This window comes from Glycine max, chromosome 2 (genome assembly GCF_000004515.6).
Source record: "Glycine max cultivar Williams 82 chromosome 2, Glycine_max_v4.0, whole genome shotgun sequence".
NCBI lineage: Eukaryota > Viridiplantae > Streptophyta > Magnoliopsida > Fabales > Fabaceae > Glycine > Glycine max.
Genome location: NC_016089.4, coordinates 49,141,868 through 49,156,578, shown reverse-complemented (window position 1 = coordinate 49,156,578; position 14,711 = coordinate 49,141,868). Strand labels below are relative to the sequence as shown.

At 34.1% G+C, this 14,711-nt stretch overlaps 2 protein-coding genes across 3 annotated transcripts; both read right to left on the bottom strand.

Moving 5' to 3' along the window:
• Window positions 1-4,265: 4,265 nt before the first annotated feature.
• On the bottom strand, window positions 4,266-6,971 carry LOC100806599 (protein HOMOLOG OF MAMMALIAN LYST-INTERACTING PROTEIN 5). Its single transcript, XM_003519551.5, has 6 exons — window positions 6,727-6,971; window positions 6,489-6,589; window positions 6,029-6,138; window positions 5,688-5,763; window positions 5,420-5,560; window positions 4,266-5,308 (listed from the first exon to the last, which is right to left on the bottom strand). Exons 1-6 carry the CDS (start codon window positions 6,818-6,820, stop codon window positions 4,427-4,429), a joined length of 1,404 nt encoding a protein of 467 aa, XP_003519599.1. The 5' UTR covers window positions 6,821-6,971; the 3' UTR covers window positions 4,266-4,426.
• A 1,855-nt stretch (window positions 6,972-8,826) lies between these two features.
• Window positions 8,827-13,085, bottom strand: LOC100806071 (65-kDa microtubule-associated protein 1). Of its 2 annotated transcripts, XM_003519550.4 has the most exons (10): window positions 12,883-13,085; window positions 12,063-12,156; window positions 11,760-11,963; window positions 11,374-11,625; window positions 11,041-11,256; window positions 10,629-10,784; window positions 10,236-10,547; window positions 9,797-9,884; window positions 9,519-9,667; window positions 8,827-9,309 (listed from the first exon to the last, which is right to left on the bottom strand). In XM_003519550.4, exons 2-10 carry the CDS (start codon window positions 12,132-12,134, stop codon window positions 9,010-9,012), a joined length of 1,749 nt encoding a protein of 582 aa, XP_003519598.1. In that variant the 5' UTR covers window positions 12,135-12,156; window positions 12,883-13,085; the 3' UTR covers window positions 8,827-9,009. The 2 variants fall into 2 exon arrangements, with proteins under 2 accessions (XP_003519598.1, XP_006575692.1); XM_006575629.3 differs by having other exon boundaries at window positions 10,236-10,784.
• Between the last annotated feature and the right edge of the window lie 1,626 nt (window positions 13,086-14,711).

Below are 14,711 nucleotides of genomic sequence, written 5' to 3'. Positions count from 1 at the left end.
CAGAAAAATAGTTACCTTCTCTAGTTACTGAGGGATAATCAATCCCAGATACATGCTTAAAACCACAATGGTCACCATTGCAGTTACCACCCTTTTCTATAATTGGTGATTTTAGAAGCCACTCCTCTAATGTGACCTCCTTCCCCATTTTTTGTTGTTGTTGCTGCTGCCCCTCTTTATTCGTCTTTTGCATCCTCTTCTTCCTCAGCAAGTATGTTTGCTTGAGATTTTCAACAATCCATACTACTAAACTGGCCTTTCCATAACAAGAGTCCTCCTTAGGTAATCTTTGAGATCTAAAATAAGCCTCACAACAACAGAATGAAAAGTTATTTCCCATTCCGTTTGTTTAATTGCAAAAGGGGAGAGTAAGGATCGTGGTATGAACTGCTAAGTCTATTTATTATGTAGGACGCCTAAGACGTATCCTCCAAGAGTTAAGTTAAGAATATTACATTCCATGCCTTTGTTAATATCAAGATGAAACTATTTGAATGGATAACCTTAATTTCTCTTTAACAGATATGGCTGCACATCGATTAAATAAGCATGAATAAAACATTAAAACCTATTGCAGTTTTTTTTCTTTTGTCTTCTTGCCCCTTTTGGTTAATAAAATATCACGATCACAACTAGGAATTCTGAATAACTCAGCCACTTACTTATATGCACATTTTAGAGAGTACTGTGGTCGTTCACTGTTTATATTATGAGTCATTATAGCATGCATGCATTGTCTTGAATGGAAATGAAGACAAAATTCTTAGCTTAATTGCCCATTTATTTGCCAAGATAAGTTTTAGGCTGTTGAGATTTAGTTTGGCGGTGAAGATAAGAGCTTCCTAAGCAAACATGAAGGAATACAGTTAAAGTTATTGGTAAGAACTATTTGCCTTGGTTGCATCTACCAAACTACCAATTGCTCCCGTGGAAGGTAGCCACTAAAACCAAGCTAGCAGTACCATTGGAACAGGAATTTATAAAACAAATATTCATGATTCATGAATATCCTAGTTGAAGACAGCATCCTAAACTAAACTATGTTGGAGTGAAGACAGGTTTGCAAGACTGACAAACAGTGTATACAATGAAGCAAATTAAAGCCTGAACCTCCAATTATATGATCGCTTTGTGTTTAAATGTCCCAACATCATCACAACGAGCATATAAAGTTGTCCGTATGCCATATAACACATGAATTGACCAAGAAAGTACCTTTTAGCTAAAGTTTTTTTAATATTATGCATTATTGAAGGACAACAACATATTACTTTATTGCTAATCTAATTCAAATTAACTAACAATCGGATGGTTTGTTCAGGTAACAGAACCAACATAACAGGTATTGCCCTGAAATCTGTTTCCCCTAATAAACATTGAATCAGCTACACGGCATTTTTGTTAGTACTATAAAATTAAGATAACTCGTCTCTGGAGATTCGGATTCGTCTCCTTTAATGTGAACAACTCGCTTAAAAAATTAAGTGATATTGATCATTGATAAGAAAATTAATAGACAATATTGCGTACACATGCATAACAAATCGTGAATGTGTTGAAATATTAACCGCAAATTTTTTCATCAACAACTAAAATTATTTACTTTACTCTTCCAAGAGGAGTTATGAAAATTCAGAATTGGACTTTTAGCTTGAAAGAAGCTCTTTCTGTTGTTCCTTTCTTTTCGTTGACAGAACAATTTGTAGCCAGTTAAGAAGGCAAAAACATTAGACTGAAATTCACTAATGGTCCTGCGGCTAAACGAACATATTATTAAAAATCAACTTGCTTCTCTTCTTGCGCATGTAATGTCACTAAAGCTTTGGATACCTAGAGCAGCAGCTATATCGAAACAGGACAATACTTAGACAATTCCGTTACAAATTCATACAATTGCGTTACTTTTCTTTGGTTGCGCATGACTTCAACAAATTTTGGCTTATGTATATATTTCTTTGTTCATTAGACAATTGAAAAAGAAAAAAAAATGCAGAATAAAAGATTCGGGTGTTTGTTAATGTTTGAATTAGCTCATTTTGTAATTTATCGTGTCCAAAAATTATTATTAAATTTTCATGGAGATAGTTTAATTAATATACGTTTTTCTCTAAACAATAATCAAAGCCCAACACGTACCATACGTAAGAGATGAACGACGACTTCATGCTGAAAGTGGGAAAGACCCAAAAAGAAAAAGAAAAGAGAAATTTATACTTGCATCCTTGTGTACATTAGACACTTTCTATTTTTTCACCCTATAAAAATCCCTTAACTATTTAGTTCATGTTACACTCAAATTTTCTCCCTTCTAAACACCTACTAAAATTTAATAGAAAGTAGTCACTTATTGTTCACATGACTCTTAATTAAAATTTATGTTTAAAATACTCTTATTTTCTTCCTTTTAACTTTATAAAAGACATGACACCATTTTCAATCCGAAAATATTTTAACATTTTTTTTCCTCTAATTGGATGTGAACTCAACTGTTAGACATGAACTCACTTTGTCGGTACGTATATATTAACACTTTTTTTTTTTTTTTTAGTTCAATTTTTTTGGTGTGTGTTATGTAGTTTGGTTGTTAAGTTTTTGTTAGACGTGTTTTCATACCTATTGATTAAATATTATCATTTGCTTCAAATTTTAGTGTTTTGCACCTGTTGTCTTTAATTCCTTTCTTTGAAATATTTATTTTTGATGGCTAGGTATTTGATATAATGTTTCAATCAAGAGCTACATATTCTTCAAGTGTTAATAACAATAAGTAAGCGTCAAATATTAAAAGAAAAAATTGTAATTGCCTTAAGAAATATTCATTCACGGAATCAATTGTTAATTTGTTATTGAGTATTTAACAAAGATGCTAAAATAATTTTGTCTGCTCACATATCTCAATTGACACTATTTAACAAGAGAGAAAGGGGGTAAAAGTAATCTAAAAAACGAAGGAGTATCGGGGTGCTATTTGAGAAAAAACATAGGAAGTGTGAATGTAACAAAGATGGTAGAGCAATTTCATCTTAATTGACGCTAGTCAACATTAATAGAAGGAAGACCAAAATAATGTAAAAAGGAGAGAAATATTGGGTGTAATTTGAGAAAAATACGAGGGGTACAATTGTAATTTAGTCAAAAGAAAAACAATGTGAGGTGAGACAGAAACAGAACCGAAGCAGCATACGGCGTACCTGTGTCTAATTGCTTTTTTTTTTTTTTACCGTTGGACCACTCATTAGAACACTCCTTTTTCTCTTGGGCTTTTGTGGCCCGGTTTCGACTTGTATCGAAGACCAAAAAAAACACAAAGCAGCAGCATAGTTGTCCGATAAAGGGATGAACTTCCGAGAGGCAAAAGTCTTTTCATTTCAGAGGGGCAAAAAAGATCTTCATGCAACTGGCAAGGCACCTACGCTTTAAGGACCATAAAAAGGGCTACTTGTTTCTCTGTTAAATGTGCTGCAGCTTTCTTATGCAATGTTCTCCAACAGAAAATATCAAAGGAGAATAAGTTATGGAGTAGCTGATCAGTAATGTAACAGGGTAGACTCAAGTTAAGGTGTGGAATTATTCTATGGATCCGTTTGTTTAAATGGTTCAATAAGATTATCAAGCGTTGAGGGGCCACTGACTGATATCAGAGTTTGAAGGATAAGATGGCTTTTATGTTTTTTGTCAAGCGTCTGTCAACGTCCATGTGACGACACATTCAAGGTTAGTTACAACAGAACAGAACAGCATTTCTTTGCATAGCCATAAGAAGATTCAACTGCTGGATCTTTTCAGATGATAACCCAAATACCCTATAACTTAATCCACACTTCACGCTCCTTGCATGAAAGGAAACGGGAGTTAAAGTATAATTTGGTTAAACTTAACAAACTAATTCCAATTCAGTTTTCATATGACAATTTCCGTCAATAAAATTTAGCCCGGCTATACAGCTGTTTAAACTCGTCACCATCCTTTAAAAAAATCATTAAAAATGTAATAGATTTTTATGACAAACCAAATTGTACTAATCTCTGAAATGGAATGTCTTAATTAACTCAAGCAACAAGTAGTTATGATGTACTAAGGAATTTCACAACTGAGATTCAAATCCTCAGGGTCAATAGATGAATGATCGTGAACCGGAATTTGAGAGCAAGACCCAAACCAAAAAAAAGAGTTGTTCCAGACAGACAACTGAAATTCATCAGGCGGTCATCTTATATGTATCACAATTCCTTGACAAACAAGCCAATATCAATAACTACCAGATAAACAAGAAAGATTGCAGATCCCAGCAGATTTTATAATTTCCGTTCATCTTCCCAAATTTTTTCACACTTTAAATGCATGATGTACCTAATATACAAAACAAGACATGCAAATAAAAGGTAGAAAACACCACCGAAATCCACATTTCGATTTACAAAAAATTTTACTGGCCAGCTGATGGATTTGTCAGCAACTCAAGTGATTTCTTCAAGAAGTCTACTGCAACTGAGACATCATCAAATGCCAGTGCCCCAACGGCAAATCTTGCAGCCTTGTGTGCCTCTGCTATTTTTTCAGGTGCTGGCTGGTAGTTACTGTCGTACTGGTATGCCTGAGTAGTTGTTGGCTTAGGTTCCACAGTTTCATTTCTGCTACTGTGTTGAGCACTTGATGAATGGTTTGTAGTTAGCGGAGCCGACTGGGAAGAATATGAAACATCTGATCCTTGATAATGAGTATAGTTTGATGGGACTGATGGAAGGCTGCTTTCTGTAAAACTTGGATAAGACTGAAAATGGGGATAAGAATAAGAGGAAGTTTCATGAGAAGGGTAGTTAGGACCTAAATGCTGTGAATTCTCTGGTGAGTATTGCTGATGATTGTAGAGCTCAGAATAAGAACCTTCAGATCTAGCAGGTGGAGGATGGTAATCTTGGGACGGTGGAGGATGGTAATCTTGGGATGGTGGAGGAGGATGATAATCTTGGGACGATGGAGGAGAATGATAGTCTTGGGATGGTGGAGGAGAATGATAGTCTCGGGAAGGTGGAGGAGAATGGTAGTCTTGGGAAGGATAAACTCCAGGTGTGAAAGAGTGAGATGATGGAGAAACAACGGAAGAATGCTTGTTATTATCTACTCTATCATGAAATGGCATAGATGGTGGAATATTAGCAGAATGTTGGTCGTTAACAGTATCATGAAATTTAGGAGCAGCAGGATGAATGCTTGGAAGATTCTGGTAGTTAGCAGGGTTATGATAACTTCTTGATGAATCAGATTCTGGTCCAGGACTGGAAACAGTATTTTCAGTAGTCCCAAGGTCCTGAAAGAATATAACAGGTTAGGTTTTGAAAATTAATTGTTTATTAATCAATTTATATGTTTTTCTTACTGATCAAACTCAGAAGACACCAGGTTAAGTTTTGAATCATACATATCTATCACTTGAAGAACTCAAAGGAACTGACAGATCCTCATCACCATCAGGGGGGCCAGCTGTGGGCTTCCTTCCTTCTTTCAAAGCTTTTCTTATTTCAGCTGCTTTCCACACAGCATATTTTTGTTTCTGCTCCAGCTGTAAAAAGAAATTCAAAAAAGCATCAAACATACACTTACAGGAAGTTATATTCTTGCTGCAAATTGTTTCCAAATGCAAAGAGATATGCAAAAAAAAAGAAAGGTTTAACGGATGAAATACACACATCAGGCTGAACTGCTCCAAATTGATTAAGAATCTCAAAAAAGATACTGGCAGCATAAAATGTTTTTGCTGTAGTCCTACAAAGCGTGAAAGAATATCAAAAACTTATCACATGTGAAGGGAATAGCAAAAAATTGGCAAAAGACAGATACATGGTATGTAAAGAAAATGAGCTACTATTTTGTTCAAGAGAAACGAACAAGATACAAAAATCCCTTGTAAGCCTCAACACAATTGAGATTAAAGGAATTGAAAATGATGCGACAGAATCAACATACAAACTTGAAGGCTTATTTGTTTCAATCCCAGAATTTTTTTTAAAAAAAAGTGATTTTAGCTCACAAATCTGCTCTTCCAGCACGATCTTGCTTGTCTGCTTTTCCAAACACATTCAAAGCAAATCCCTCGAGATATAAATTGTCTTCAGGCCCCAACTGGATTGACTTTTTATCCTGTAAAAACAACATATTTCGGATACATCAATTGAGTAAATAAAAATTTCATAATCATACCCAATCAAACATGTCAGCCAGTAACATCTTTCAAAGGAAAATGAAACTGCTGGTTGTCACTGAAACATGCCATAGTATCATTAACTCATTATTATTCAGATTCAGACACATCCATTTAACAAGAGTATATTCCCTTCTTATTTTCAAAAAACAACACAAAGTTAGGGATCCACGAGATTAATTAAAAAAAACACTTTATTTATTTATTTATTTATTTGCGGATCACCTTTGAGTTTAAGTTAATTGTGACTACAACCAGCACAAAAAATCAACAAGGTTTAATTTAGAACCTTTTCAAGCTGCTTCATGAGCGAAACCAGAAGAGCATTAGTGGTCTTCGTGCGCTCACTTTGCGGAATCTTCAACCCCCGTTCCATTGCATATAATCGACCTAATTTTACCAAAAGTAATTTAACCATAAGAATTTATAGCATCAATTGGAGTATTTCAGATCAGTGAAATAGCAAAAATTGCAATAATGAAAAATAGCAGGTATCGATCTAAAATAAAAATAAACGAGAGAATTACAGTAATAAGCGACGAGTGGTTCATGCTTTTGCAATTCATCGGCGCGTTGAAGGTATGGCAACAGCAGCTTCGCGGGTTCGTTCTCGTTCGCCATCTCAATTTCCAGAGATTCAAAACGCACAAGGTATTCGAAACCACACGACGTCGTTTGTTGGCTTTATTCCAAGCTTCTGCCTTCGATCGTCTTTCCCTGCCAAAGCAACTATTAAGAAAAAGAAAAAACTTCTCAACTAAGAAAATAAAAATTGCTGCTATATTTTAAAACAGAAAAAGCTATTATTGATGAATATTTTATATTTTAAAAAAATTAATGGATGTATTCATGTTATTTTTATTTATATTTAAATCATATTTATTTTTTATTTTAAATTAAATTTAGTCATTTGCAAGATCATTGATGAAAAGGATGACTTTTAAAACCATACAATTCAATTTCATGAATTCAGTTAATTAGATCTTCGTAGACTATATGCTTCAGCGATTTGAATTTTAGAAAAATAGATGAAAGTTTGAAAAAAAATATTCTATAAATACAATTTTAATTAGTGGAACTCAATAACTAAATTTAGGTGGCCAGAGAAGTAAGAACTTTTTACGATTAAAGGTTTAATTTGATTATTTAAGAGTTAGTAGTAAGAGAAAATATTGAAATTATTTATGCACTAATGTAAAGAATTTTTACATTTTTATTATTCAATCTCAAATTAACGTGTTACAAGGTTGTTTTTTTTTTTTTTTTTTACTTTTTTAATAATTATCTTATACTTTATATCTATTATAATTTTTAGTTAGTTGACTGCATTACAATACTACGCAGATCATACATAGAAATTAGACTATATTACTATCAACACTTTCTATAATACTCTTTTTCCAACATTTTATCTTTTATTGATTGAAATTTATTGATAATCATCAATTTGATAGGTTTTATATTTAAATAAGAAAATAAAATCATTAATAATAAGTGAGATTAAAGTTGTTGATCTTTAATGAAAAAAAGCGTCCAAGACAGCGCCGTTAACATTTCTCATATTATTAAATGTTTCAGAGGTTTTAAAGTATAAGTAAAATGAGTTATTTATAGTACAAAATATAAGTTTTTTTACCGCATAAGTAAAATAAGTTCAAATGCCACTTATATTTTTTTTAACAGAACCACTAATTTGTTGATAATACCATTTCAATTAGTAAGATAGTTCAAAAAAATATTTAAAAGAAAATTCTAAGGTGTTATGAATTAATTTCTGACTTGACATGCTTTAAAAAAAAACTGACTTTGTATAGGAGTAAATATAAAGACAGTTAAAATGCATTAGGTATTGTCATTGTTAATTTCTAACTTTTTTATCTATGTCTTTGTTAGTTGACAAAATTACCATAGCTTTTTTTTGGGTAATTTCTAGTTTATAATACCCATTTGCTTTTAAAAAAGAAAACAGAAAAAAAAGAGGTTAAATCTATTAGGTGGTGGAAGGTTTGAGAAATTTATATAGAATCTTAAATTCAAATTTTATTATTGCTGTTGTAGAATATAAAAACAAAGTTCTCAATTCTTAATTATTCCGTATCATCAATTCAACTTTAATAGTCATGCATAATTCCATATAAACAAATCTCGCCACCGAATGCATAGTTTAACCAGTGCAAAATGCATAAAAAAAATTTAACTAGTGAAAAATTATCTCATCTTAATTTTGAGGTTGAATCCTGTTTGAGCTTTAGGTATTCACCTGAGTTTGATCATGTTAGAATATAAATGTTAAGTGAGATCTCAAATCGTGTAAAAATAGAGAGATTCAACATCATATAAGTGAAAAAAATATACATAAATCTGAATCTTAAGATTTTGAATTAAAGTGTAATATTAAGTTCACTGATTTTACTCATAGTGTAAATCTCCATAATATTTACCTCCTCGGTTGCAAAAACAAAGCCCTGTTTGAACTTTTACCATCCGGACAGCGTGAGGCAACTATTTGTTGCTTCTGCATTTTCCATTCTTTGACGTGAAATAACACCATTTCAAACACGGAAAGTGAAACAAACCAATGAATAGGAGCTAGGGTTTGGAATAAGGCAAGGACTTAACTGTGTATATTTTCATATTAAAGGGCATATGTATTGAGAAAACCTCCAAAATGGCAAATTGAACATACACAGCTCAGAACAGTTCCTCTCTAATTACTTGTCACTCCCATATTATAATTCCTAAAGCAGTAACTAGTAATTTGACAATGCTACAAAGATGAAATTATAGGGTTGAAAATGAAGATCTCGTCATTAGGGTGATGCCGGGATGGGTTCAGTACCAGAAACATGGGAAGCAGCATCTTCTTTTGATATGGCCACATAATTCACCGGAGCAGATAGTCTGTTATCCCTTTTTCCATCTTTTGATGTGGACCTGTTTCCATTTTTATGAGCATTAAGCGATAGCCGTCGGTTAGGAGTACCATTGGCTCCTCCGTTAGCACGAGGACCTCCTGACTTACTGGAACTAACTGGCCTAGCAGGGCTGGGTCTTGAACCAAAGATGGTTTCTTGTTCCGTGTTTCGCTGCTCGTGATGCTTTTTCTGATCCTACAGAGTGCAAAGTCCATAAGTTATGACCTCTCAGTACCACAGTATGTACAACAAATATAGAATAGTAGTGAACAGAACAGAAATAGGCCAAGCTGATAGTTTTAATTTCCTCGCAGAGTGGTGGTCTTATTATTATCAGCAAGTGCTCAAATCAAGCTGAAAATGAGTCAATCCTAAATCCTAATCATCTTATTAGTGTTACTTACCCTCATCCTCCGTTTTTCCTCTTCCCGTTCATGTCTGAGCATGGCATATTCATCTAACATGGCAAGAAGAGGAACACCATCATATGTAAATGACATGCCATGATCTTCTTCCCATGCACGAGTTTTAGCAACCAATGTATCGACCAAAGCTGCATTTTCACCAACAGAAACAAAATTATTCCAATAATGTGGCATCATTTTGTTTTGCTTACAACGACAGCAGATTAAATTAATAAGAACAGTATCTGATGGTGATTATAATCTCATTTAACAAATACCTGGAATTTTGTTGACCAATATCCGAGCTTTCTCTGCACGTTTGAGGTTTAAGTGTGCACCTCTGCTTGCATTATACCTGTTATCATCCTGTTTTACAAGGTTGTGTCAGAGTGTAAAATTATAATCCAAATGAGGAGGATTAGGCAACCATTTAAAGATCATACCTTGCAGCAAAGCTAAAACTAAAAAATCTATATATTTTTGGAAACAGGGCAAGAAACATTTCAATTATCTTGTCAAATAACAAATCACTTAAACTGAAAACTAGCAGACTTTAAGACGGATACAGATTGACTCTGGTTAAAGGATTTACAATTTTTGTTAACATGATAGTAAATGTTCTGATCATAATACTACTTCACCTCTCTATCCACGACTGTGCACAACCAATCATTCAAACTCAGAAAAAAAATAAAGCAGAAGCGAGATTTTAAGTACCCGATTATAATCTTCAAGCCAACTTTCTTCTTCACATGCTGACATCCATTTCTCAACCTTGTCCAATATATCTTTTCGGCTTAAAGCTTCTTCTTTTGCTGTTGCTATCTGATTGTCCATGTCAGCCAGTAATTCAGTTGGTTCAATGTTTCCTGAATCAATCAAGGCCATAATCTTCTCCCGGGCAGCATCTGGATCTACTTCTATATGAGCACAGACAAATATCTCTTCGAGCTCTGCTTGCTTCTTGAAAGCAATTTCCTTCATCCTGCTGGCTTTCAGCTGATCAAGTCTCTCAACTTCCACTTCAGCCTTTATTATTAAAGGAAAAAAACAGTTAATATCATACTTGGAACTCGAATCTGTAAACTTCATAAGTTCTTTAGTACCTACCTGCTCAATCAGATCCAGAGCAAGGGCACCAGGAACAGTGACTTCATCAACAGAAGCTGACATATTACAGGTAACATGGTCAAATAGTCTCCTTTCCTCGGGATGAGTATCCATTAGATTCCAAAGATCAATTAACTGAGAAGCTAATTCTTGGAGCTGCATGAAATATCCAGGTCAAAGTAAAGAAAATGGTATTAGATTAAAAGTCAAGCAGAAATGAATGCAAAAACATTTTGTAGGTAATATCACTCTGGGGTGCCAAAGTCAGAATTGATGGTGATTTTTTTAAAACATACACATGATTAGCAAGACAAAAACCACGACATATCAAAATTCCTAACATTTGAGAGCTTATACCATTAACAGTTATTGCATAAATAAAAATTAAGAAGAAATGTTCTAAATGCATTACCTTGTGCAGCCTCTGTTTTTTATCTTCTTTCAGCGTCAAGACTGTCTTAGCCAGCCTTGCAAGGGTGTCATTACTAATGCTCTTGGATTGAACACCAGTAGAGTCATTTAGACTTGGATGAACCTCAGTTACAGTAGTGAAGAAGTCTATACCAAGGACAGCACATAGATCATGCACCGTACTCACAAATTCAAGAACCTTGTGCAACCTCTCGCTCTGCCAAACAAGGCAATGCAACAAAACTCTCAATGAGCTGTTTTGTGAATGAAATCAAATGGAATTTTCCAAATTAATGACAAACTGACACATTATTGAACATTATAACAGAATTACCTTTTCCTTTTGAAGTTCTTGGAGCTCGGATTGATATTCATCCAACTTCTTCAGGGACAAATCAGACTCATCAACTGCAGGTGAAACATCATTAAGGTTCAAGTTCCCGGCTATCTCTCCACATATTTGTTGGATCTGTGACTGTACATCTGAGAACTCCTTAATTCTTTCTTCTTTTTGTTGCCATAACTGTTCAAGTACTGGTGCTATAGCTGCAAGCTGTTCTTTGATAGTTCCAGAAGTATTCTCAGGCTGTGAAAGAATAAACAATATGCATAGGAAATTAGTTTGCTACTTTACTATTTAAATGCATCACAGAGTAAAATCTTTAGCTAATGCGTAGTGTATTATTGCCAATATAATACATAGTCAAAATAGTTACTAACAATTCCAGCAAAGCTCTTTTCTCCAAGTGCTGATAGAAGAGTGGAAAGCTCAAGCTTAGCATCAGACAGAGCTTGAAGTAGCTGCGCCCTTGACTTTGCAGCCTGCTCAACCTTTCTCTTGTACACATCCAAGCACTCCTGTTCTAACTGAAGAAGCATCTTGTCTCGTTGCTCATCGCTCTCACCAACCTCATCCCATATTTCCTACAGTGTATAAAGATAATGTAATTATCTAATCCCATTATTCTGTAGAGCATTCGCATCTTAAGTGACAAAGATGAATAGCTGAATGTAGTTAGTTACCTGAAGCTTTTTTAACAAGGAACCACATGTGTTTTCTCCAAGAAGAGGATTTTGAGCTTCGGTCACTGCCATTGAAGTCCCAGCGACACTTACCCTGCACCCCAAAAAACAAAAATGACATGAAAAATTTTTCTCCTTCCACCAAACGAATAGAGAAACATCTCTTCTATGAAGATCAAGAAAGTAGAAGACATCTGTTATAAGACAATGCAAATGCAATTAAAGCATAATAAATGCAAACCTGCAATCCATTGTGGGTAAATGTTGAATTCCGGTAACCCAAAATTACCCATCCTAATAAGTTAAACTAACGAATTCAAATAAGGATCTTTGAAAAGATAAGCCAATTTTTTTCTTCTTAATATTAATAATTAATAATAATAATTATATTATTATTATTAATAATTATTGTTAAAAAGTAAGAAGTTTTTTAATTGCATCTGCAAAGAAAATCTCCAAACAAGTTAGATTATGTTCATTACATATGATGATATGATACAATCATAATCCAATGCAGGGTAAAGCTAATTAAGCAAACGATCACAGCAGAATGAAATGACTCTACGAAATGGAAGCTAAAATAACCCAATGATCAGGAACAAGTAGCAAGAAAATGAGATGATCCACAAAAAAAAAAAAAAAAGGAAATGCTCACGGTCAGGCTAAAGAGAAGAACGAAACTTGAAAGAAATGCAGAGTGAAACAACAACTTGAGACAGAGCTCGCTTGCATTCACAGAGCTATGAGAAAGAAGCAGATCTTGGGGGAATGCGGAGATCAAACGAAGAAGAAGAAGATCGCGAGGGAGAAAAATGCGTACCGTTTGAAGCTTAGGGTTATGTGGCTTCTTCAGATCTGAAACAGAGCGTGAGCGACTGAGTGAGTGAGTTCGTGAAAGAGAGAGAGAGAGAGAGAAAGAGAGAGTGAGGTTTTGTTGTGTTGTGTAGAGTGTGGATATAATAATGGGGTCATAAGAATAAGATTAGATGATGAGATTATTAGAAAGACACAGAGTACAGTGTTAGTGTAGGAAAACAAAATGGACCCACAATGACTATCTTATGATCTATCTCTTCCAAGTCAATTCGTTTCTTGCCCCAATCCTTCCCCTTTATTTACGATCATGACACTGTGTCTTGTCTACCTCACTCTTCATTTTTTTCAAATCTAACTATAAATGCTACCATCAAATTACTTCTACTTAAAAACTTTGACTTTGACTCCCTCTATCTGTCTCATATGAAAGGATATAAATTTACTCTCAATTCAAAAAGTTAATATTCACTGAAATTGGAACACTCTCGCGGTCGTCTCACCTTGTTGTTCTATTAAAATTAAGAAATGTTAACAATATTATATCTCTCTGACACTTTTTTTTCATAAAGTTATAACACATACATGATAATGTTAAAAAAAAACTTACATTATCAATGTATTTTAATTATTATTGTTATTTATCATCATTATCTTACTGTAATTTATCATCTTTTAATACCTTCTTACAACGGCCAAAAGTGTGTGTTTATTTTGCATATATCAGCTGAAGTCAAAAAGTGCGGCTTCTCATATTCTGTTTTCTGTGAGAAGCAGCTATTTCTAAAAGTTAGGAATTCATGTCTGTTTGGGATTTCCCAACAGAAAAACAAACACAGACTTAAACAAGACAGAAATCGTTTATCTCCATCCACCTAAACACATTGCTAAAAGAATCCATCATTCACTTCTAAGTACAAGGTAAGTTGCTTACGGAAAAGCAATTTAATGAGCCCCTCAAATAGCCATTTTATCACATTACAAGGCAACTAAGTATTACCATGCCCGTGTCACAGCACCAGTTGTGGGGTAAGCATTGAGCTGCTATTCAATTTACGTGTGTCTTATTATGACTTTTATGTCATTGGTGAGAAATAAAAAAGAGAGAAAATAAAATGTATAAATAATACGAAATACTTGTCAAATATTAAATGTAAATATCTTTTTTAACAAAAAAAAATTCATACATTGACTAATCAGGTTATATTGAAGATTTGTCTCCCTCACTAGACTCAAATCTCCTATGGTACTCTAAGTGCAATAGTGATCTATTAAGTTGTTTTGAAACCATATGTTGGATGTGAGAGTGAGAATGGGTAGTCAAAGCATATATAAGAACGTGGAATTGCAGGCTAGGACAAGTCCATGGAGTGCAATAAAGGCCAATACCGTTATAAAACTTAAGGGCAGGGGCAATTGCTAGCAACAAATGGGGGAATGTTTCCCTTTTTCTTAAAAAAAATTGAGAATAATTATTTAACCTGAAAAAAAAAAAAGAAGGAAAAAGCAGAGGATAGGAAAACCCCAGACATGGGAAAGGCAAAGTTGGCGGTCAGGGATAGGGTTGTCATTACGAATCCAACACGTCTCTGTCCAAATGAGTAATGACAGCATCACTGTGAAGCTACCTATATTTCTGTTTAGTGTATTCTATAACCCTTTTGCAACGTGACAACATTTTTATTTCATCACTTTCCTTGGACCATAACTTGCCTTCTCATTCTACGTAAGCCATCCATTATTAGCATAATCATATAATTATATCATCAATTGATATTTGATCATGCACGGGATAGCCTCTATATCCCTACATATAATTGCTGCATTTGGGGTGGC